This window comes from Poromitra crassiceps (genome assembly GCF_964638095.1).
Source record: "Poromitra crassiceps genome assembly, chromosome: 1".
In the NCBI taxonomy this organism is placed as follows: domain Eukaryota; kingdom Metazoa; phylum Chordata; class Actinopteri; order Beryciformes; family Melamphaidae; genus Poromitra; species Poromitra crassiceps.
The window spans coordinates 106186152-106209623 of NC_139623.1; the positions used below are offsets into that span (position 1 = coordinate 106186152).

General features: G+C 45.9%; 1 protein-coding gene across 1 annotated transcript in view; it reads right to left on the minus strand.

Annotated features, from left to right (window-relative positions):
- sptbn2 (spectrin, beta, non-erythrocytic 2) overlaps positions 1–23472 on the minus strand; it is a 73286-nt gene that overhangs the window by 22232 nt on the left and 27582 nt on the right. The window contains exons 2-22 of the mRNA XM_083645508.1: positions 21646–21797; positions 18326–18499; positions 15920–16011; positions 15680–15760; positions 14472–14587; positions 13970–14082; positions 13588–13775; positions 13302–13419; positions 11703–11861; positions 11151–11453; positions 9088–9241; positions 7393–7787; positions 7042–7305; positions 6739–6950; positions 6329–6466; positions 5986–6205; positions 5301–5837; positions 3456–3658; positions 3275–3365; positions 2951–3097; positions 1928–2191 (exon numbers count right to left, since the gene is read on the minus strand). Of these exons, the coding sequence (XP_083501634.1) occupies positions 1928–2191; positions 2951–3097; positions 3275–3365; positions 3456–3658; positions 5301–5837; positions 5986–6205; positions 6329–6466; positions 6739–6950; positions 7042–7305; positions 7393–7787; positions 9088–9241; positions 11151–11453; positions 11703–11861; positions 13302–13419; positions 13588–13775; positions 13970–14082; positions 14472–14587; positions 15680–15760; positions 15920–16011; positions 18326–18499; positions 21646–21797 (4121 nt within the window). The remainder of the gene's footprint in view (positions 1–1927; positions 2192–2950; positions 3098–3274; positions 3366–3455; positions 3659–5300; positions 5838–5985; positions 6206–6328; positions 6467–6738; positions 6951–7041; positions 7306–7392; positions 7788–9087; positions 9242–11150; positions 11454–11702; positions 11862–13301; positions 13420–13587; positions 13776–13969; positions 14083–14471; positions 14588–15679; positions 15761–15919; positions 16012–18325; positions 18500–21645; positions 21798–23472) is intronic.

Below are 23472 nucleotides of genomic sequence, written 5' to 3' on the forward strand. Positions count from 1 at the left end.
ATTGTCGTTTCCTGCTAGTGAAGTCATCATATAACAGCTAATTAGCCGTTTGGTAGCTAACAAAGTTCACTAGCTGCCTACTGAAATGGAAACATTAGCGTTAACTAATGTTAGCACAAGCATTAGCCAAATTTAGCCAGCTAACTGTTGTTACATTCAAAAAGAAGCAACGTGAGACAAACTGTGAACTATGATCAAATCTATTTATTTAATGTAGCAACATGTCAACTCTGTAGCTCTAGCTAGGAAGTAACCAACCATAACAACCCGCCCCCAGCAGCCTATAGGCTACCTTCCACAAGGCTTCCTGTTGCTCACACATATAATTAAACAAGAAGAACATACCACACTAACGTTAGCTGTTTGTTTGTTACCTAGACTCAGCCCTCAGTCTTAATCCGTTTCACTCCTGTAAGACTGAGAATATTACTATTTTAAATATATATTTTTTTTTCCTTTTTTTTTTATATAGGGGGAGTCTCACTGAGAGCAATGCTCTCTTTTTCAGGAGTGCCCTGTTCACATTCTCACACACATTCATACCTGGAAGCTGACCAGTACAACCACAGTCTGACCTGATGGCCACTGATCAGCTCCACTGGAGCAGTTGGGGTTAAGGGCCTTGCTCAAGGGCACCTCAGTGGTGGTAATGAGGGAGGGGCAAGCGCTGCCTTTTCACTTTCCCCACCCAGATTTATCCTGCCGGTCCCGGGGATTGAACCGACGACCTTCCGGTCACAAGCTCGCTTCTCTAACCATTGGGCCACCACTGCCCCAAATCTTTGCATAACGTTAGGTGGCACTGTTGGAAGCCTTGCATCGGAGAGCCAATCATGAGTGTTGTGGGCGGGCCTGCTTTCTGGGGGCAGTTCTCATGCAGAACCGGTGTCTCGCAAAACATTGTCGCATTTGCGGAGAAACATATTAATCACTTAGAAACAAACATAACCTGTTAATAGGACGTGTTTCATCCGGCCCCGGCGGCTAGAGGTCTTTCCCCCAGCGATAAACCTGACTCCCGAGGCTAACGTTACAGAGCCTGCTGATGACTTCACAGTAGCAAGCGGACCACTTCCGGGTAGGAAAAATTATTGTAAAATAAACCACAGCTATAAATTTTGTTTGGAGCATATCAGCTTCGTGCTCTGTGTTAGGACTATGATAAATGGCATTGCCGCTACCAAATAAAATTCTAATAATAAGTGTAGGCGTGTCTGCTGCCGGCGGTTCTCGCCGGGCTCGGAGAGACAGTTTCTGACAGTGAAATTCCCAGACGTTTGGTGGCGCAGCTCACCAAACGTCTGGGAGCCGAGACTATTTGTTACCAAGCCTGTGTTGCTATCTGACATTGTTCAGCAAGCAAGCAGGGAGCCAAGAGTATGACTTATGAATAACAGCCATTTAGATTGGAGTTTGTTTATTCCTTTCATATTGCCATACTTGGTACTTGGTTTTATAAAAGCAATAGATCACTTCAGGCCGTGATATATGTTCATTATACCACACCTAAGCTTGATCCTTAGGTGTGGTATAATGAACATATACCACAGCCTGTCGTGATCTATTGCTTAAAATTTATACATCAAGATATTCCTTACTTTGAATGTAAAGATTTTTTTAGATGCCAAACAGGCCTCTGGGCAAAGAACATGAAAATGGAGCAAAATTACCTCCATAAACTTCTCATGAAAATGATAATTATTAAACTAAAACTATTATACTAAATGGTTCTGGGTAGCTGCACACTTTGATGCCTATGTTTTGTTGTTTTATATATTCTGTTTTTATGTTTTTGTGTTTTATGTTTCGGGGACAACGGATGGAAACTAGCCTTGTGCTAAATCCGGTTATTGTGTTGATTAATTTTGCATTGTCCCGTCTAAATAAATAAATCAAATCAAAAACACGCCGTCCCCCAAAGTTCTACCTGATGCTTCTTGAGCAGGATGTTGACACTGGTCAAATCCTTGCCGTAGTCGTCACTCTGCAGCTGACCGTCCAGGTTTTTCAGCCAGCCTTCCAGAGCTGAGCAGCTCTGAGTGAAGAGCTCTGCCCTGTTGGCATCAAACAGGCACTGGGCCTTGGTGCGAGTGGTGCCCTCCAGCTCTTCCCACTGGCGCTGCAGGCCCTCCAGGGTCTCCTGCACCACAGGCTGGAGCTCTGGCTTCTCCATCACCAGCGCCTGGCCCTCCTGATGGAGACAGAAAACACATGAGGACAGAGTTTCCTTTGCATTCATGTAGCTGCTGTGGCCACTCCACAGCACACAAAAAATGAAGTAAAATGACCCTGGCCATATTGCTTGGCCTGCCCAAAAACAAACTATTACAATTACAGCACAATTGTCCATATATCATAATATAACCATCCAAAGAAGAGACATTGGAGTAGGTGTTACCATTCTTAAACTGCAACACCTACGAGAACTGATCCTAGAATGGGCCTACAGGCTTAGAGAGTAGCAGCAAATCTGGGCCTCAGAACCAAAATTACCACCCATATCTACACTACAAAATTTCGACAGGCATAAGGAAGATGTGAAAGTGGTGTTCATTAAACCTGGGCAAATCTTTTTGACATTAATGTATCCATCAAAACAAGTTAATTTCGTCTATCTATTATTAACTATTAGTTTTTCTTATTGAAAGACTGTGTGTATTTTGTCATACCTGACAGTTTCGACTGCTGCTTCCTGCAGTCTTCCTCAGAGACGTCACGTGATGTTGTTGTGACGTGCTGTATGGCTGGTCATCCTACCTATCCAGGTGGGATGGCCAACCCCTCATAAACCAGCCATACAGCACGTCACAACAACATCACGTGACGTCTCTGAGGAAGACTGCAGGAAGCAGCAGTCGAAACTGTCAGGTATGACAAAATACACACAGTCTTTCAATAAGAAAAACTAATAATTAATGTATCCAGTAATCATGATCAAATTTGCCCACACCTTGTCGATTTTGTCCAACCAGTCTTTGTTGGAGGCCAGCTCTGCCATGAAGGCCTGGTGTTTCTGCCACTTGCTGTGAAGGTTTCTGGCCTCGTCGTATGACATGTCCTGAGCTGTCAGCATCTTCTCATTGATCCACAACGATAGCTACAGGGAACAGAATCGTTATTAATACAACTGATTCAAACTAATTCTATGGTATGTATCTGTTACAATCATATTCTCTCCGCAACAATGGGTGACTTAGTCCATGTTTCTCTCCTAACAATCATTATTTATTCATTCACTTGGCTATTGTTTTATTATATTTTCTGGTATTATTACCTCCTGTCCATCTTGAAGGAAGTGCTGAAGTTCACGGTTATCCTTGAGCTTCGTCAGCAATTCATTTGCAGCCTGCTTGTTCTTTTGATGCCTGGAGAAAGAAAGCTAAGTGAACCACTATTCAAACGTTAAATCAAAGAGGAAAACCTTTTCTCCCTTCCTTCACTCCCCCCCCTCTAACCTCTCCTGGATGGAGTCAGCTTTTTCCTGGATCTTCTCAGAGTTGGCGTTGCCCTCGTTAATGAGGCGGTGTCCAGCCTCCACCACTCCGGTGATCTTCTCCTCGCTGGCCTCTGTGGTGGTCAGGAAGTCCTCGTGCTTCTTAATGGCCTCCTCCGCTCCCTCAAGGCTGGTGGGCATTTCTGTGTGGGACAGTACATACTCCTACACACAGAGGAAACTAGTGTTAAAGAATACATTTCTTGCAGGTTATGCTATTACCGGTATATTAGAATTTCATGATATATCTAACTAATTCTTTGTGAGTGAAATAATGAATGTTTTGCTTTCCACAATCAACTCATAAAGTGCAATAGACGAAATAAATCGTTGTTTGGTGTCAGTCAATGGGCCTGCATTTGAATGTTCACATTTTGTGTATAGCCAATTGGTGTGACATGGCCAGAAAAGGGTGGTTTACACCCTACAGATCTATGACCCACTTACAATGCAGCTGTGTTTACTTCGCTGTTACCTTGAAACAGCTTGCTCTACTGTGAGAGCCAGGCGTGCGAGTACAAATAACTGGCCACACAGGTAAACTAACACCACCACAACCATGACATCTGCATGAATATGGGCAAGTACTGACAGCATTTCTTTGATAAGGCAAGCCTGGGTGACAACACTGGCTGTGGATGAGGAATAATAAAGAATTAAGCTTGAATTTTACTGATCAAAAGCAACAAAATCACTAGGATTTGTTGAACTGACATTAAAAATATTAAGACTTAATGCAAATAAAGCACATGTTAGTATGATGATGATGCTGCTGCTGCCATGGGGGCAGACATGAGAAGGTTAAATAAATAAATACATCTTCATACTAGGTAGGTTGAGCCTATAAAGAACTAAGTGACTAAAAACAGACAGTCTGCTCGTTGTTTTTCCAATCTGGAAAAAGCTTATTTCAGGAAGCAATTCTGTGTCTTGTTGTCGTTGTTAACGTTATGACAAAGAGCAAACAGTTCAACAGTTATTCTAACCTATTGTCTGCTAAAAGGCAGTTCAACAGTTATTCTAACCTATTGTCTGCTAAAAGGCTGAGTTTGTAATAAACTTAAAGTATTAGCCAAGCTTTTTCCTCTAGTATATTTAAGGTTCAGGTTGAAGGTTCTGGCTTCAGATTGGGCAGTAGCTGTTGGGACTACTTTCAGGTAGCACCTCAGGGTCTCAGGCATCAGTGTCATCATGTTTTCCTTGTTACCTGGCTGTTGAGGAAGGCCTCTGCCTGCTTTTCTTGTTACCTGGCTGTTGAGGAAGGCCTCTGCCTGCTTTTCTTGTTACCTGGCTGTTGAGGAAGGCCTCTGCCTGCTTTTCTTGTTACCTGGCTGTTGAGGAAGGCCTCTGCCTGTTTTTCTTGTTACCTGGCTGTTGAGGAAGGCCTCTGCCTGCTTTTCTTGTTACCTGGCTGTTGAGGAAGGCCTCTGCCTGCTTTTCTTGTTACCTGGCTGTTGAGGAAGGCCTCTGCCTGCTTTTCTTGTTACCTGGCTGTTGAGGAAGGCCTCTGCCTGCTTTTCTTGTTACCTGGCTGTTGAGGAAGGCCTCTGCCTGCTTTTCTTGTTACCTGGCTGTTGAGGAAGGCCTCTGCCTGCTTTTCTTGTTACCTGGCTGTTGAGGAAGGCCTCTGCCTGCTTTTCTTGTTACCTGGCTGTTGAGGAAGGCCTCTGCCTGCTTTTCTTGTTACCTGGCTGTTGAGGAAGGCCTCTGCCTGCTTTTCTTGTTACCTGGCTGTTGAGGAAGGCCTCTGCCTGCTTTTCTTGTTACCTGGCTGTTGAGGAAGGCCTCTGCCTGCTTTTCTTGTTACCTGGCTGTTGAGGAAGGCCTCTGCCTGCTTTGCATCTCTCAAGAAGGTCTGGAAGTCAAAGGCTTGGGCCAACAGGCTGTGGCGGTTCTCCCACATGCGACGCAACTCATGCCAGCCAGTGTCCAGGGCCTGCAGCCTCTGGGCCAAGAACATGTACTGGGCATCAGTTTGACCTTGGGTCACCTCCTCGCCGAGCGCGCGCATCTTCTCGTAGTCCTCCTTGTAGTTGTCCACCTCGTTCTTGATGCTCTCGTGCTGGGCCAACAGGCTCTCAGACTCAGGCAGAGAGGTGGGGATGTCCTCAGAGGCCACAGCTGTCTGGGTGCGGGACAGCCAGGACTGGAAGTCATCCAGATCCCTGAGGAAGCCCTGCAGCTTGCTGGCTTCGCCTAGCGACTCCTCGCGCCGCTTCATAGTGGCGTTCAACTCCTCCCACACCTCTTGGATCCCTACCAGATGCGCTTGAATCTCCTCAGCCTGGTCTGGATGTTCCCTCGCCAGCTTCTCCGCCTCGTTTCTCAGATCGTCCAACTTGCCCTGAAAAGCCACGAGAAGAGATGTGAATGCAGGAATGCATGAAGCACATAATGTTCACACTCATGTTGATCACAAATGTTCTTGAACTATTTATGGTCCAGTCTCTTCTGTTCCATATTTGTAAATCTAACCTCCACCCTTTGTATACCTGAATAGCCTCCAGGTCCCTCTCCATGCCAGTGAGCTTGCGTTGCAGTGCCATCACTCCAGCCAGGTCATTGCTCAAGCCTTGAGTGGATTCAATAACCTTGGTCTTCTCTCTCATCCAAGTTTGGATCTCATTGCACTCCAGGTGATAGTTCTGAATGTTGAGGGCGGACTCCAGTGCTAGTTTCTTTTGACCAGCCAGCTGTTCAAACTCCTTCCATCTGGGGACCACACCGAAGGCAATATTCAAAATACCAACCAGTGATCATTACATACAAATATATTTCTATATAAAAGACATGGGTTTTCATATGCCATCTGTACAGCAACGTGACAGCTCTGACCTGTTGTCGAGTTGGTCTTGTGTCTGGTGGATTTGGTCTTTGTTGCAGTTGTCAGAGCTTAACAGCTGCTCGGCCACCAGGTTCACATCAGTGACGCGAGTGCCCAGGTTGTTCATCTCGGGTTCCAGTGTCTCAAACCTGCAGCCACAGATAAGAATACACATCTTAATTTCACTCATTATCACAAGTCTAACCCGGACCGCACAAGATAATAAGATATCTACCAGAAAATGCAATGGCTTTTTATGTTTTATGGATAAGCAATATTCAATCTTCAAAATTATGAATCATGCACTTAAAAAAGAAGAAAGCAGTGGCTTGTTGAAAATTATGTAAATTCTAAGCATATTCTTTTAGAAAAGAGTTCCATTTGAATTACTTGAATTACAGTACTGTCCTGCCAGACTGACCTCTGCTGCACCACCTCCAAGTCCTCCAGTTTGGTGGGGATCTCCATGCCATGTAGCCACTGCTCCTTCTCATCCACCCAGAGCAGACAGGCACCAGCTTCGCTGAACATGCGATAAAGAGCCAGAGCGCCTTCCAGAGCTTGGCGCCGAGCTGCTGACAGAGACTCCAGCTCCTCATAGCGTTGCTCTATAGCAGGCAGACGACCATCCACCTATAGACAGCAATGCATAAGGATTTAATATCAGAAAGCACACGACGTCGTGGACAGGGTATGAAAGATGATGAAATCTAAGCATACAAACCTCGGGGAAGTGTACATAAGCCTCTGGCAGAGAGAGGGCCTGCTCGTGCAGGGAGTCGATGAGGGGGCGGTGGCTCTGGATCTCCTCCTCCACCTCCCGCTGCTTGCGAGCTAGAGTCTGGGTGGAGAACTCATCATGGCCCACCTCCTGACTGGACACCTGACGAAGCGTCTCCATGAGCCAAGCCTCCATGTCATTGGCATCTGTTTGAAACTGGTGCAAGGCCACTGCTTCCTTTAGCCTTTGCTCTCTGAGCTGGGTTGTCTGGGGAGGAGGAACAGCAAGATTACAAACAGGAAGCTGCAATATTTGGAGAAAATGGCTTCGTACTATTCCTCAACACTAACCCACCTCCTCCAGATGTGCCCACTGAGCACGGATGTCTTGGATCCTCTCAGTGACCTCGGGGGCTCCGAAGTGTCCCTCGTTAACCAAAGCTTCCCCGGCAGCGATGCTGTTACCCAGAGGGCCGTACCGGGCTGCCATCTCATCAGTGAACGCCTCATGCTTACTGAGCAGGTGAAGGGCAGAGGTAAGGTCACGGCCGCAATCGCCACCGGCCAGGATCTGCTCCTGCTCTCTGATCCAGGCCGCCTCCTCTCCGAGCTCCCATAGGAACTGCCACAGGCGCCGTGAGTCCTCCAGGCGCACCCTGCGTTCCCCAGCAAGCTGGCCCAGCTCCTCGTAGGCCCGGCCCAGCAGCTCCACCTTCTCGCTCACCAGTGCCGGCTCACACGGTTTATAGGCTGCAAATGAGAGAGGCATTATTAGAGCTTAGATTCAGTCCACAAACAAACAAACAAACAAACAGGTTCCTACAATAGGGTTGCCCTCCACTAAAGATTTTTTTTAGTCGACCAATAGTTGTTAGTTCAAGCAATTCATTGATTTGTCATCGCACGTCCTTGGTTCCCCAGCAATACACTCGCCAAATGTGAAGTAGATGAATGAAGTAGTAGTAGCAAAGATGATGGGATTCAAGCAAAATGGCCACCCAACTTCAACGCACTTCCTGTCATTTTGTCCCATGGCTTTTGTCCATGGTTTTCAACGGACACAACCACTTAGGAGACTTTCGGCAGGTCTGAGTAAATGGTTGACCGTGCCCATTTAGGAGACTTGCTGCTACCATTTGTTAGAGTTGACGGAGCTTGCGGTGACTCATCATCTATAGTAATATAATATCTATATTATACACACACACACAAACACACACACATGCGAGGACGAGGACACACACACACACACACACACACACACGTGAGGAGGAGGACACACACACACACACACACTGTAATAACTTTTTAACAGAAGGCACAGCTTCTGAATGGAATTTGTGTGTTGTTTTTCTTCCTACGACTAACAGTGTAATGAAAACTTGGACTAAAGCTTCATTTATACTTATTAGAAAGTGTCGATCAGCACATGGTCGCAGACGAAAGAAAAAGTGCCGTTCATGGTGTTGCATTTATACTTCAGTGAACGTTCACCTCGGTTCAACGGTCACGTGACACCCGAACGCTATAAGTGCAGACAGCCAAGGCAAGAGAGGGAATGCACAGTGAAACCACGTCGGAGGCAAGATGTAACGTACTTGACTGCAGCCGCATATAAACGACACACAGCCACACAACTCACCTCTTCTCTCTCTGGGAAATTGGTCACAATATTCTTTGTGATTTTCACGAAGTCATACATCAAGGACAGGCTGATAAAAATAGCGGGGACTCGTTCATTCATTTCAATCAAGCGAAAACCAAAACAAGGAAGTCAAGCGCGTGCCGTCTATAGCCAATCAGACTTGCGCGACATGTGACGTAGTCAGCGACACTAGACATTTCACTAGGTAGCAGACACTGCTGCTCGCCGACACTTGAAAGTGTCGACTCAAGTCCTCATTTCTGTCGGCGACCGTTTCAAAAGTGTCGGCGGACGAAGCATCAATTGGGCTTCCGACTCTTCAACAACAACTGTTCATCAACTAATCAACTAATAGGGGGCAGGCCTGTTGTACAGTAAATGTATGAAAGGTTTTTAAAGCCTCACCCTGTTCGTAGGAAGTGAAGCGCTGTGCGGCTCCCTGCACTCCCTTGATCCTCTCTGCTTGGGCTGAGATGTCGGCCTCCACCAGCTGGTGCGTCTGCAGCAGGTCCAACACGTCGTGCAAATGCTTTCCGCTGTCCTGCGACTGCAGACGACCCTGAAAGGCGCACAAAAGACAGTGATCATCCCATCTGCAATGGAAAGTTGTTCATTGTGTCCTGGAGCAGTACCCAGGACACCCACACACCCACACACAATGTGCATGGTGTAGGCAAGATGCCTTGAACGTTGTAGTCTTTACATTTTTAAATCTGAATATACTGTAAGTCCTTGCACTGCAGTCAAGACCGTCAAACGAGGAAGCGTACAAGCATGAGCACCCTACGAAGGCTCTGTGAAACGTTGAACGTGTTCAGACGACCTGCTGTGCCACTGACGCTAAATCAACTTTAAAATCAGTTTAAGCTCAATTTGCGTCCCTGTGTGTGCTTTCCCATTTGAATGTCTCGCACTAGGCTACGTTTAAATGTCCAAACATCGAGGTCATTTCAATGTGATGGGGGGGGATAAAGAAGGAGAAGGAGCGACACAGGAGTGTGTATAGCAGCGACGGCTTCAATCCATCGGCCTTGAGTCCAAAAGGGAGCCAGAGCCTCACTCAGAGAAATGAAAGCATCTCCTCTGTTAGAGCAGAAGGTCAGTGAGTTATACAACCAAATATTGAGCTATAAACACAACAAGAAGATTATAAACTTTATATTATAGAATATAGAAGATTATAAACTATGTGCAAGTGCTTCTAATTGTATGAGACATTATCTTAAACAACAGTCAAGCTGTGTAGTGGCTAGAAAGAACTCAGGGTAGACGGGGGGGGGGGGGGGGGGGGGGTGATTTGAAAATGATGACAAATATAAATTGAAGCTGGCGGTAACACATGCTCCACTACCAAAAACAGCGATGTATTTCTTTGCGATGCATCGTCCCCACACACGGTGTCTCGCTTTAGAAAGGCTAAGAAAGTCAAGTGCTAATTTTGGCTCACGTGAATAGAAGTGACTACAGTAGTGCTACAATACATGCACTTACAATACTCCAATACAACACTACAACGTTTTAAGTGTTTGTAAGGTGGTCGGCCACGCATTCAGAGCTGGAGGCAGTGCGGTGGTCACATGTGATCTACGGCAGGGGAGAGGCATTGTGTACAGCATGTGCCATTTTCTTTTTAAACAGTATGCAAGTGGTAGATGGAACTGGTGGTAGAGTTGAGACATTTCCAACAATTAAGCAGAATTTAGCAGGGAGCTGATTGTTCAGGATTCTCTCTCTCACACACACACACACACACACACACACACACTGGCAACAGCAACATAAATATAATGGCATATGGTGTTACAGTATGATATAAGTTGTATATGTATAATATGTTCTATGTCTTTACGTTTTATGGTGTGCTGACTGTGCACAATGTGTCTCTATGGGAAGAGAAGCCAAAGAAAAATTTCCACCATGGTGGACAATAAAGTATCATATCATAACAACTGGTCACTGCACCCACTATTCCACCTCTGGCACCACCAGGTCTGTGTTAACACATGATGAACCAGGTGGATTTGGAGTGCACATGGACTCGCTTCTGAACAGGTACTCCAAAAGCTGCTTAAAAAAGTCCTGCAGGCTGATGCAGGTGATGCTGAACCATGTGTGTGTGTGTGTGTGTGTGTGTGTGTGTGTGTGTGTGTGTGTGTGTGTGTGTGTCTCCAATTGCCTCTAGGGACAGTAGCTACATCATTTGGGTTAGTAATATGTGTGCTTCTATCCCAGTCTTGCAGTGTTGCACTATTTGTTTCCCTGTTGCATGATCTCAGCCAGCAGAGACAAGGCAAGACCAGTGTGGGACCAGCCTGTGAAAACTCTACTAACTTAATGGGCCTCAGATGAGTGCAGACACTGGAGGAGCTGCACTGGAAATACTGTATGTGCACAGCAACTTGACTTGGGGAGGATTCGGGAGATTTTCAGGAGAGTATGGGCGAGCGAGGTGTTATGCAGGTCACTACCTTCATGTCTCCCATCCAGTCCATGATGTAGCGCATCTCCTGCAGCAGCCTCTGGAGGTGGTGGTGGGAGTTCAGGCGCTCTCTGCGTGCAGCCAGGAGCTCTTTCAGGTACTCCCAGAGACGCAGCACGTTATCCCGCCGTGCGATGACCCGCCGCACATCGTGGTATGACTCCGCCTCCAGCTCCCGGGCGACAGCCTCCACCGCGGCCACGCGCTCCCCATACGCTCCGATGTCCGTCTCGATGGCCTCGTGCTTACGGGTGGCAGCTTCCACGGCTCCCAGGTCTGTCCCGAAATTGTCCTAATGACAAAGGAATATGAACTCGTCAAAGGAAAAAAAAACTCAGTGCATTCCTATGACAATTAAGAGTGTATTTGTAGCCACACAAGTTTGTCTGTTTTTGACTACTATAAACCTTCTGGACAGAACACAATGCTGAAACGTATGTTGCTAATAGGCCCAGGCCCAGGGTCTGGTGTATGTGTACGTTGAGTGTGTCTGTGTGTGTGTCTGTGTGTGTGTGTGTGTGTGTGTGTGTGGATGTCTTACCTGAGACACCAGCCTCTGGTTCTCACTCAGCCATGTCTCCCTCATTGCAGCTTTGCGGTCAAAGCGAGCAGCGAGCATCTCCAGCTTCTCTTGGCGAATCAACTCATTCCTCAGTGCCAACTCGCGTTCGTGCTCTGCCTTCTCCAGACGTTCCCATGCCTGCCAGGCAAAGCAAAATGCAGGAAGTTGGTAACATCCTGCAACTAGGATACCATTAGGGCACACGCGACACCAATATTGCGTGACAACAATATTGCGAGAGTCCATTAAAAAGGGGAATACCACTGGATTTTATTTGCTGTGATCATGAACAATTCTTCCCAAAAGCACAAAACATTATTTGACATCTTGATGACATCACAGTGTCAAAGTCTGAGCTCTCTGCTTTCTAGCTTTGGGAGAGATTTGCTCTTTGAAAAAGATAGAAAATATTATTCTTTAACTCATTGAGTGCCAATGACGTCTAAAGACGTCAATTCAAATAGTAACGTAGAGTGCCAATGACGTCTAAAGACGTCAATTGCGTTTTTTGACGGTGGGACGTGGATCAAAGCCTGATACATCTCCTGTAAAAGTATGGGGGATTTTGCAGGTGTAGAAGCTATTTTACGGACCCATTAGGTGGCGACAGTGCTCTCCGGATTAGAGAAAGATGAGAAAAAAGAGTAGAAGAAGCCGTGTGGGGAAACGGAAATGCTGTAACGTTAGCTGTGCCTGTGAACAGCAGCCAATCTGCTGCCACAATTGAGCCCCTCCGTCTCCGCTGCGATAGCCCATCCACATGATTAGTTGCCAGAAAAGGAGCACGACACCAGCGTCTTTCTGAAAAGCCAAATCATTCTCAGCTGGAAGCGCTGGGAGCCGGCGAACAAAAACGGCGGAACGATGTGAAAATAGAGCTGGGTGTAGCGCACTTTGAAACGTGCAGAGCAAACGTGCAGCAGAGAGCCACCAGAGACACTCCCACGGAGGAGTTTGCAGTTGAGGGGGGTGGGGCACGCAGGGCACCATTCAACACATACCGACTCAGACAGCAGGCTCAATGGACAGATTGGCAAAACACAAGCTAGAATATCTGATGCCCACCAGCAGTAAATCAAGACCAGCAAGAAGGCCAGCGCTGCTGGTTGCAGCTAAAAAATATTATTTTGCCATCAAAATTCCTTTGTTTTCGCTCTTTTATTGAAGGAAATTATTTTTGAGGTGTCACTACATCAGAAAATATTAGCTTCAGAGTCAGTGATGTGCTTGAAATGCTTCATTTCACAAAAGGCTCATTATCTCAGCTTCTAGTTTGAAACGTCTGTTTTTGCTGAAACCAACCTATCTTCTCCGGCTGATAACTAAAGAACGGAAAATGATATCAATAAACTTTTTTTTGCTGATGATACAAGATAGTCTCATCGTTCTTTGGGCGTGTTCAGTGTTTACATAGTAATATCACACAATATTCTGTGGGCCTTGAGAAATCACTGAAAACGCTCTGAAAGGGCTGGCACTGGGAGCATCCGTTTTCCAAAAGTGGCTGGCACTCAATGAGTTAAAGGAAGGCCATACTTCTAGAATCTAGACATTATTTAATTAATAATAAGCACATGCCTTATTGATGTCAGAGATGAGTTTGCCCTCTCTTGGCATGTACACTTTCTGATTGTTCGCTCTCATCTTGCTCTGGATTGTGAAGAGCAGAACCTCCAGGTTGCCTTTCTCTGTGAATCTGTGAAGGACAAACATGTCAGACATGTCTGTTCAACATGTATTTTCATATTTCACATACTAATGGAGGCAGTGGGTTAAGGCTTCAAATCTCTTCATATTGCCTGCTTTATATCCACTTCAAAACTCCAACATTGCTTTTTGTACCGCTTGTAAACCCTTGACTCACTTGGGGGGTTTCTCCACAGTGCGGTAGGAGTTGAAGGCCTGGAGCTGGTTCTGCACAGCATTCAGGGAGTTTGCTAACTGCCGATCATTGAGTGTCAGGATGGTCTGCTCGATCCATTGCAGAAGGTCTGAGGCCAGGGTCTCATAGTTCTGTACCAGCTGGTCAGCCTCGATAGCATAGTCCAGCACCTGGGACGGAGAGGAGGGTGTTAAGCTGCGGACCAAGGCAACTGAGATGCAAACAATCACTGTATCGTACATAAACTAGACAACATACATATTCTCATGCATATATGGATGAATAAAGTACTCTATCTATCTATCTATCTATCTATCTATCTATCTATCTATCTATCTATATATCTATCTGCACACCAACTAACCTTGCCAATTCGTTTGCCCTCCACTGCCAGAGCCTTCATCTTGGAGAAGTAATGGTAGTAGGTCGCGACGTAGGTGATGATGGACTTCTCATCCGGTTGGTCAACGTTGACATCTGGACAGAGAGAGCATGCTCGATTGTACTTGATCTACTGATCATAAACTTCAGCATAATGCAAACAAAAATGGCACAAACTCTGCTCTCAGCACGGCCTCTTCAGAATTAAACATGTTTGAGTCAAAACTGCCTTGAATGGGTGCCAAACTCTCACCATACTGTAGGGACATCCAAGTGATGTCCGCGTACTGTAGCTGACATGTGATGTAGTGTTGTCTAAGCTGTAATTAATTCCAGTAATCCTCCACAGTCCAATAGCCCCATCAAGCTATATGGGGCCACAGGCACCAGCGTAGTGGAAGGGTTGGCCCCCCAATGTGACTCGGACTCCCGAGGATGCCCCGTGATTTTCTGGGGGGACTAGATCCTAGACTAGACGCACTCACCTTCTGGGTCCAACAGCTTGGTGAGTCCCAGCTCCTTCTCTGCCACATTGAAAGCATTCTGGAGATTGTAGTGGGCATTGGATCTCTTCAGGGTGTCAAACTCAATCAGGTCAGATCTGCAGAGGGAGCGGGAGAGTTGATGTTGAGTTCAAAGGAGAAAAATAGTGCCGCTGAATACCAATCATATCATTCCTGCTGACATGTGTCAAGTAACACCATCTTCTTGTGGTCTGTTGTTTTCCTTCAAAGTCGGCGCTTCTCAACTAGTGGGTTGGAACCTGCTACAACAGGATCATGGACCAGGGTGCACACACACAAATTACACGTCACCTGCATTATAAAAGGTGTCATGTGTCATCTGTGGATTTGGTACTGTTGAAAAGTACCTCCCTCTTTCATTTGAGCAATGTAACACTACTAAGACTGGATCAATTCTGGGACATTGTTTTGTTTAGTTTTCTCATAAAGAACTCAGAAAACATATTGGTATTTAATAGTGGGTGACAGTGGACAGTTGTGGGGGAAAAAGAAAAAAGAAAAAGAAAGATCCACCTCTGAACGTCGCCCATTTTAATCGTCTGCTTTGTTTCCTCGGCTCTGATTTGAATAGGACCCGATAATGTCAATGGCAGTGTAATGATTTCCGTAAATATTTGAGGCTTGAGTCGGTAACTCTATTTCAATCAACTTGATCAAAAATACCGGCCTTAGGCATTCGCTTAAATAAATGTTGCCCGTGCCCTAATTGACTGATGATCTCTATGCTATGTTTTTGGCTTTCACCTCAAACAGATGTTTCAACACAAGCACTACTATTACCAGTAGAGTGCGCTAGTGAGTTACCAAGCATGGCTCTGCATACAAAAGAAGCGGGTTATTATTTCTGTGATCTAGGTCAACCTACTCCCAAATTTACTTTCATCCTTTTAGCCAAACTGCAGACTGTTGGAAAGAAGGCAGTTGGAGGAGGAGACCTAAATAGAAAATGGGGGTAAAAACACCCTGGTGCTGCGACAGGTGCTCCTCCTCGTTACACAAAAATTGAATAGAAGAGGGGGGGGCAAGATACTTGACACCTTTTCAGTTAGCGGCACGATTATGTAAAATCCTCACTTTCAAATAGAGCCCCGGTTACAATGAATGACGCAGGCGGCAGTTTCACATGACAGTGCAGCAGGTAACACGAAGTACAGGAAGAAGTCAATGACCTGTGTTTGTGCACGATGGCATTGAACGCCAGACCATCTCTCCAGCTGGTAGTGAAGTTGTGGACGTTGACATTGGGGTATCTGCAGAGAGCAGATCAGAACTTGTTAATCATCAACTCAACAAAGCAAAATCCACCACTATAATAATACTATTACCAAAAATAGCCAAGAAAACACGTTCAATAAAAGCATTAACATCATTTAGCCTATGTTCCCCTGGGCTCTCCTCCCCTTCCTCACCCAGCGGTTTTCATCTGGCACCAAAGCAGCAGGGCCTCTTTAGCAGACTTTTTCTCCTTGTTGTCCTCCGTCTCCACGCTGATGTCCTGGATCTGTTAGCAGAGAGTTCACTCACATTAGATTAGATTCTGCCCACTGTTCATTGCATACAATCCCTATAATTAGAGCTTCCACTGACATTTCATCTGTACTACAGCTAATTATAGTTCACTATCTGATTGGTTTACAACGGAGCACGGATTTTCTCATTTTCTACAAAGGGCCAAAAGTTCACAGGTTATAATGATATAATCTATTAAACACATCCCGGCAGTAATTGCCCTGAAAATCGCTACCAAGCAGCATCGACCTCTATTTGTCTGTGCTTGCCTGAGGAGGGAGAAGGCTACATGCAGGTTTCCCACAACTTTTCATGTATAAAATTTCAAAAGATTTCCGTGACTTTTCAAGGATCCATAAAAGAATTGAGGCGTTAACTCGGAATCAATACCAGACATTAGGGGTGTCACGGTACACAAAAGTCACGGTTCGGTACGTACCTCGGTTTTGGGGTCACGGTTCGGTACGAATACGGTACAACGGAGAAAAAAAGCAACAAATCCCAAATTCTGTTTTTTTCCCTTTGAATTTTTCTGAATTATGCGTTTTGCTTTTTACTAGGGATGGGGCCGATCTGATCCATTATCGGTATCGGGTGCCGATATGGCGCTAATTCACGGATCGGAATTTGTTTGCGGATTCTTTTTTTTGCAATTCCAGCGCCGTAATTTGCCCATGTATAATAGTATCCTTCTTTGCCTTGTATATTTTCTTAATTTTGTCTGCTTTTTGCAAGGTATATTTTAAAAAAAAATCTTTAATTGGCCAAATCTTTGCCTATACTGTATATTCAAGAAAAATATTGGTATCGGCATAATATCAATATCGGTATCGGCAGATATCCAAATTCAGGTATCGGAATCGGATCGGAAGTGAAAAAAGTGGATCGGTGCATCCCTACTTTTTACGCTCATTTTACCATCAGAAATAGTGTCTAATAAGTGGGAATGAATAAAAGGCATTATACTGCTCTGCACCTTTTTGACTACGGTAATGCGAGAGCAGCTGGACGCTTCAATATTGTTGTGGTTTGTTTTGTCTGGAGTCTCTTGGAGTTGTCTGTCTTTCTGGAGGAACCTCCGGTAATGTTTCCTCTCCACAAAACGTTCCATTCAGTGAACGCGGATTTCTATGGCCCTTGTGTTGTTTTGGTGTGTCTTCTTCTGTGGCGTTTAATTCAATTCAATTCAATGGCGTTCAAACAGCGTTTAGGTGCTTTACTACCACCTTCTGGATTTGACGTATTCGTCGTGTCGCTTCACGTACCGAACCGTGATGCCCGTACCGTGAACTCACGGGACGAATACATGTACCGCGACACCCCTACCAGACATTATTACTACACTGGACAAATAGGACACACCTCTTTATATTGGATCCACCCCCCCCCCCATTTTTTATCCCATTTTTACCCCCCATTAGTGCTAATTTAATTTATTTATCCTGGTTGCTACTCCACCCTCTGCCGATCTGGGGAGAGCCGAAACTGGCTCCATGCTTCCTCCGAGACATGGGCAGTAGCCAGCCGCTTCTTTTCACCTGACAGGGGAAGCTTCACCTGTAGGACATAGCACGTGGGAGGTTCACGCTATTCCATATTCCAACCAGTTCCCCTCCCTCTGAACAGGCGCCCTTAACCACCAGAGGAGGAACCACATTAGCAACCAGGATATTGCATGTTTTGGTGAAGGGGGTTCCTATATGAAGGAAACCCCCGGGAGGCACGGGGAGAACATGCAAACTCCACACAGAAAGGCCCTTTTGACGACCCCACCTGGGCGTGGGCACTCGAGGACATGCGGACAGGCACGCATTCCTTCAGCGCTCACAGTGTCCTAGGTGGGAATCGAACCCAGGACCTTCGAGCTGTGAGGCGACAGCGCTTACCACAGCACCACCGTACCCACCTTTATATTGGATTTTAATGCTGTAGAGTCACTGCATCACATTACATGGAAGCCATTGAAATAAACATGAATTTTCCATAAAAATATTAATATAAATATACAAGAGGCACTAAAATCCAATATACTGGTTTCCTATTTGTTCAGTGTAGTAATTAAAATTAAAATTAAAAACTCCATGACTTTTCCAAAACTTTCAAGGATTAGACAAATTACATTACTTTTCCAGGCCTGGAAAATTAGATTTTGAAATTCTTTTCCAGGTTTCCAGGTTTTCCATGACCATGGGAACCCTGTACATGCAGAGACCTAATGTCCCAACGCCAGGCTGGGTAGTTGAAAGAGAGTTTTGGCAACATGGCAGCTGAGCTGAGTGGGGAGCCTACACACATCTAGATGTTACCTGGAAGCGCAGAATAATAGTCCAGATGAGACCGAGAGTGAGACGATGATTCCCGTCCACAATGTCGTGTGATCCCATGTTTTCCAGGTGGACTTTCTGCTCCTTAAGGAACTGCAGGGCTTTGTCCACATTCTCCAGGCAGTGGATACGCATGCGGCCCTTAGTGGGCTTTGGCTGTAAGGACAGAGACAAGTTGGCATTAGTGCACAAAAGAGATCAGAATAGACTAAAGGGCAGAAGGCAGAGATGCTAACAAGTCATTTTTTACAAGTCCAAGTCAAGTCTCAAGTCAGATGATGGGATGAGCATTCCATCATCTGCTGCAGGCCATCCAGTCTGCTAGAACATTGGTTCCCAAACTGTGGTCCGCAGACCACCGAGCTCCGCCTGGTGGTCCGCCAGAGAATTGCATTTTTTTTATTATTTTTTTTACATACAACCGTTTTTACATACACATTAACCCTGAAGAGTAACCGGATTGGGCCGGAAATATTGTGATATTTGGGAAATATCACAATTTTGAACATTTACTTTCAGAGGCTGCAGCAGGGTTAAATCAGCTAATTTTATTTTAGGGGGGGGGGGGGGTAGGTATACGCAGTGGAAGTGGTCCCTGGGAAATTTGTTTTGGTACGTTGTGGTACTTGGACGGAAAAGTTTGGTTACCCCTGTGCTAGAACACTGCATAGCTAAAAGCATGAACTGCATTATCCTCACTCCTTTATCTATTAGCATACAGTAGATTCAACATTGATTAGTTATTATTAGCAGACATTTCATAATGTTAATGCACCCAAAAATAATTAAATAAATAAAAATAAAGATTGTTCACGAGTCCCAAATCTCGAATCCGAGTCGAGTCTCAAGTCTTTTGAGGACGAGTCTCAAGTCACTGTGTGTCTGACTTAGTCGAGTCCCCATCTCTGGCAGAAGGTAGACAGTAAAATAAAAAGAGATCAATACAAAGAGAAGTAATAGGAGAAGGAAATCATGCTGGAAGAAAAACAATGAAGTGCAGGATCTCCTCGGCCGCCTGACTTAAGTCTTAAGGTGCGGGTCATGCTGGGTGAGGGACAGAGTGAGACTTTATGGTTGTCAACATTCACGTATGCAGACCTGTCATATTAATAATATACAATATTACAGTGTCAGTGAATACAATCTGCCATTAGCATGGCTTAGCTACATTTGCTAACGTAGCTCGTTCTGGCTCAAAACGCTGCAATAGTTACTTTTAACTAGTTCGAGTTATGCTCTTTCAATTTCTTTTGCTTATATGCCCACCAGCTTTGATATCTGTTGGCTGGTTACGCTGATATTTATAATAATACTGTATGTGGCTTCTGGGTGAAGATTTAGCGGAGTTGAGGCAGCCATAGGCTACTGTTTCCGATCTGACCGGCTGGAAGGGAGACGAAGATCGTATTGAAGGTAGGAGCGAGTCTCGGCCAAAACACACAGGACGCGGAAGCGTCATGCTGGATGAGGCTTGGGACAGAGACAAGTCTTAAGGTGCAGGTCATGCTGGGTGAGGGTTGGGACAGAGACAAGTCTTAAGGTGCGGGTCATGCTGGGTGAGGGTTGGGACAGAGACAAGTCTTAAGGTGCAGGTCATGCTGGATGAGGCTTGGGACAGAGACAAGTCTTAAGGTGCAGGTCATGCTGGGTGAGGGTTGGGACAGAGACAAGTCTTAAGGTGCAGGTCATGCTGGGTGAGGGTTGGGACAGAGACAAGTCTTAAGGTGCAGGTCATGCTGGGTGAGGGTTGGGACAGAGACAAGTCTTAAGGTGCAGGTCATGCTGGGTGAGGGTTGGGACAGAGACAAGTCTTAAGGTGCGGGTCATGCTGGGTGAGGGTTGGGACAGAGACAAGTCTTAAGGTGCGGGTCATGCTGGGTGAGGGTTGGGACAAAGACAAGTCTTAAGGTGCAGGTCATGCTGGGTGAGGGTTGGGACAGAGACAAGTCTTAAGGTGCGGGTCATGCTGGGTGAGGGTTGGGACAGAGACAAGTCTTAAGGTGCAGGTCATGCTGGATGAGGGTTGGGACAGAGACAAGTCTTAAGGTGCAGGTCATGCTGGGTGAGGGTTGGGACAGAGACAAGTCTTAAGGTGCAGGTCATGCTGGATGAGGGTTGGGACAGAGACAAGTCTTAAGGTGCAGGTCATGCTGGGTGAGGGTTGGGACAGAGACAAGTCTTAAGGTGCAGGTCATGCTGGGTGAGGGTTGGGACAGAGACAAGTCTTAAGGTGCAGGTCATGCTGGGTGAGGGTTGGGACAGAGACAAGTCTTAAGGTGCGGGTCATGCTGGGTGAGGGTTGGGACAGAGACAAGTCTTAAGGTGCGGGTCATGCTGGGTGAGGGTTGGGACAGAGACAAGTCTTAAGGTGCAGGTCATGCTGGATGAGGGTTGGGACAGAGACAAGTCTTAAGGTGCAGGTCATGCTGGGTGAGGGTTGGGACAGAGACAAGTCTTAAGGTGCAGGTCATGCTGGATGAGGGTTGGGACAGAGACAAGTCTTAAGGTGCAGGTCATGCTGGATGAGGGTTGGGACAGAGACAAGTCTTAAGGTGCAGGTCATGCTGGGTGAGGGTTGGGACAGAGACAAGTCTTAAGGTGCAGGTCATGCTGGGTGAGGGTTGGGACAGAGACAAGTCTTAAGGTGCGGGTCATGCTGGATGAGGGTTGGGACAGAGACAAGTCTTAAGGTGCAGGTCATGCTGGGTGAGGGTTGGGACAGAGACAAGTCTTAAGGTGCAGGTCATGCTGGGTGAGGGTTGGGACAGAGACAAGTCTTAAGGTGCAGGTCATGCTGGGTGAGGGTTGGGACAGAGACAAGTCTTAAGGTGCGGGTCATGCTGGGTGAGGGTTGGGACAGAGACAAGTCTTAAGGTGCGGGTCATGCTGGATGAGGGTTGGGACAGAGACAAGTCTTAAGGTGCGGGTCATGCTGGATGAGGGTTGGGACAGAGACAAGTCTTAAGGTGCGGGTCATGCTGGATGAGGGTTGGGACAGAGACAAGTCTTAAGGTGCGGGTCATGCTGGGTGAGGGTTGGGACAGAGACAAGTCTTAAGGTGTGGGTCATGCTGGGTGAGGGTTGGGACAGAGACAAGTCTTAAGGTGCGGGTCATGCTGGGTGAGGGTTGGGACAGAGACAAGTCTTAAGGTGCGGGTCATGCTGGATGAGGGTTGGGACAGAGACAAGTCTTAAGGTGCGGGTCATGCTGGATGAGGGTTGGGACAGAGACAAGTCTTAAGGTGCGGGTCATGCTGGGTGAGGGTTGGGACAGAGACCAGGAGTTTCTGTCTGATACTAACCAGCTGTTCCCCTGAGAGCACCTCCAGCAGGCGGATGAGCATGCGGCCATCGCGCAGGTCAGTGTACAAGTCTCCGATGCGACAGGTCACGCGGCCCAGGTGAGAGTTCACCCACTTGGTGAAGGTCTTCTTCTGTACCGCTTCGCGCTCATCTGGAAAAGGACACAACAGGCAGAGGGAGGGGTTTGAGTTACATTGCTCCAGTATTACAATTGACTTCGCTGGCTGAAAGAGCAATAACTTGCCGCTGGTCTCAAAATCATTACCGTCACAGAAATAAAATATTTATAGCCATCGGGGATCCAATTTGCTCTAGGCAAACACAAAATGTAGTCGTAAGCTTTAATCACTCGGAGTGCAGACGGGTGACAGTAAATCTTAAGGACTTAAGCCTTTGTCCTGAGCAGTTCATTTCACAGATGAGCTATGCATCAGGTCACCGGGATCACTGAATGGACAGGGTCAGAGGTTGCATTAAGACTTTCTCGTTGTCTGTCAGACAGGGTTGTAAAAATTCAGTCATTTCTATTATTACCTGTGTTAAAATGACAGACAGCCTTCAGATCTTTCTGTCATTGTAAAAAACATGAACAGTGGTTAATAATAAACAGTGGTTAATGCGACCACTTTCACTCTGCCTCCCATCCTGACTGGAGTTCAGCGACGGCTCCAGTGGCGGGGGCCATTCATTCACTCATTTATTTATTTATTTATTTATTTAAGCATTTATTTACCAGGGACAGTGTACATTAATCAACACGTCAGTTTGCACATCCATGTAAATATACCAGAGTTAGCAAGAGAGCTAATTTTCATCTGTAGTCCCTGAGCATGGTGGTAAAAGAACTAGGGTCAAGGGTTCATATAAAAAGTAAACAAAGCAGTATAGGATGAGCTAAAACATACAACGTTGCAAGACAGCACAAGACAGACACTCCGTAAAAACATAACAACCCATAATGTCACATTACAATACCAAAGAAGACTAACAGGACAGTACATAGAAACAATTAACACAACAATTAAACCAAATACATTAAAACAATGCAAGTAAAAATTGAAAACTAAGAAAAGCGAGTGTGAGTTAGTATGTATAAGTGTATGTGTATATAAGATTAAATAGTTAATTGTGTGTGCAGATTTGATTTGATTTGAGCCACACCTTCAATCTGTATTTAAAAATGGAAATGTTGGAGCTCTCTCTAATATCAGTGGGGAGACTGTTCCAATAGTGGGCGGCTCTGACTGCCATTATGCAAACACTGTTGAGCGTTGGAAGAGCAAAGTGACGATGCAAGATTGCAGATGAAAGGTGTTGACTTGAAATGAGCGTTTTGCTGTAACTTTATTGGAAGCGGGTTCTAAAAAGGATCACAATAAATTAAGCTGTAGCAGCAGCAGCTCAGACATATGGACCAGGGGAGTAAGAAGCTAATCCTGCTCTGCTACCTAACAAGGTGACCTCATTTCTAGGACACGCGGCCTCTCTGTGAGCTACAGTATATCTGCTCTATGAGTAGAAAACACAGCCTCTCTGTGAGCTACAATATATCTGCTCTATGAGTAGAAAACACAGCCTCTCTGTGAGCTACAATATATCTGCTCTATGAGTAGAAAACACAGCCTCTCTGTGAGCTACATCTGCTCTATGGGTAGAAAACACAGCCTCTCTGTGAGCTACAGTATATCTGCTCTATGGGTAGAAAACACAGCCTCTCTGTGAGCTACATCTGCTCTATGGGTAGAAAACACAGCCTCTCTGTGAGCTACAGTATATCTGCTCTATGGGTAGAAAACACAGCCTCTCTGTGAGCTACAGTATATCTG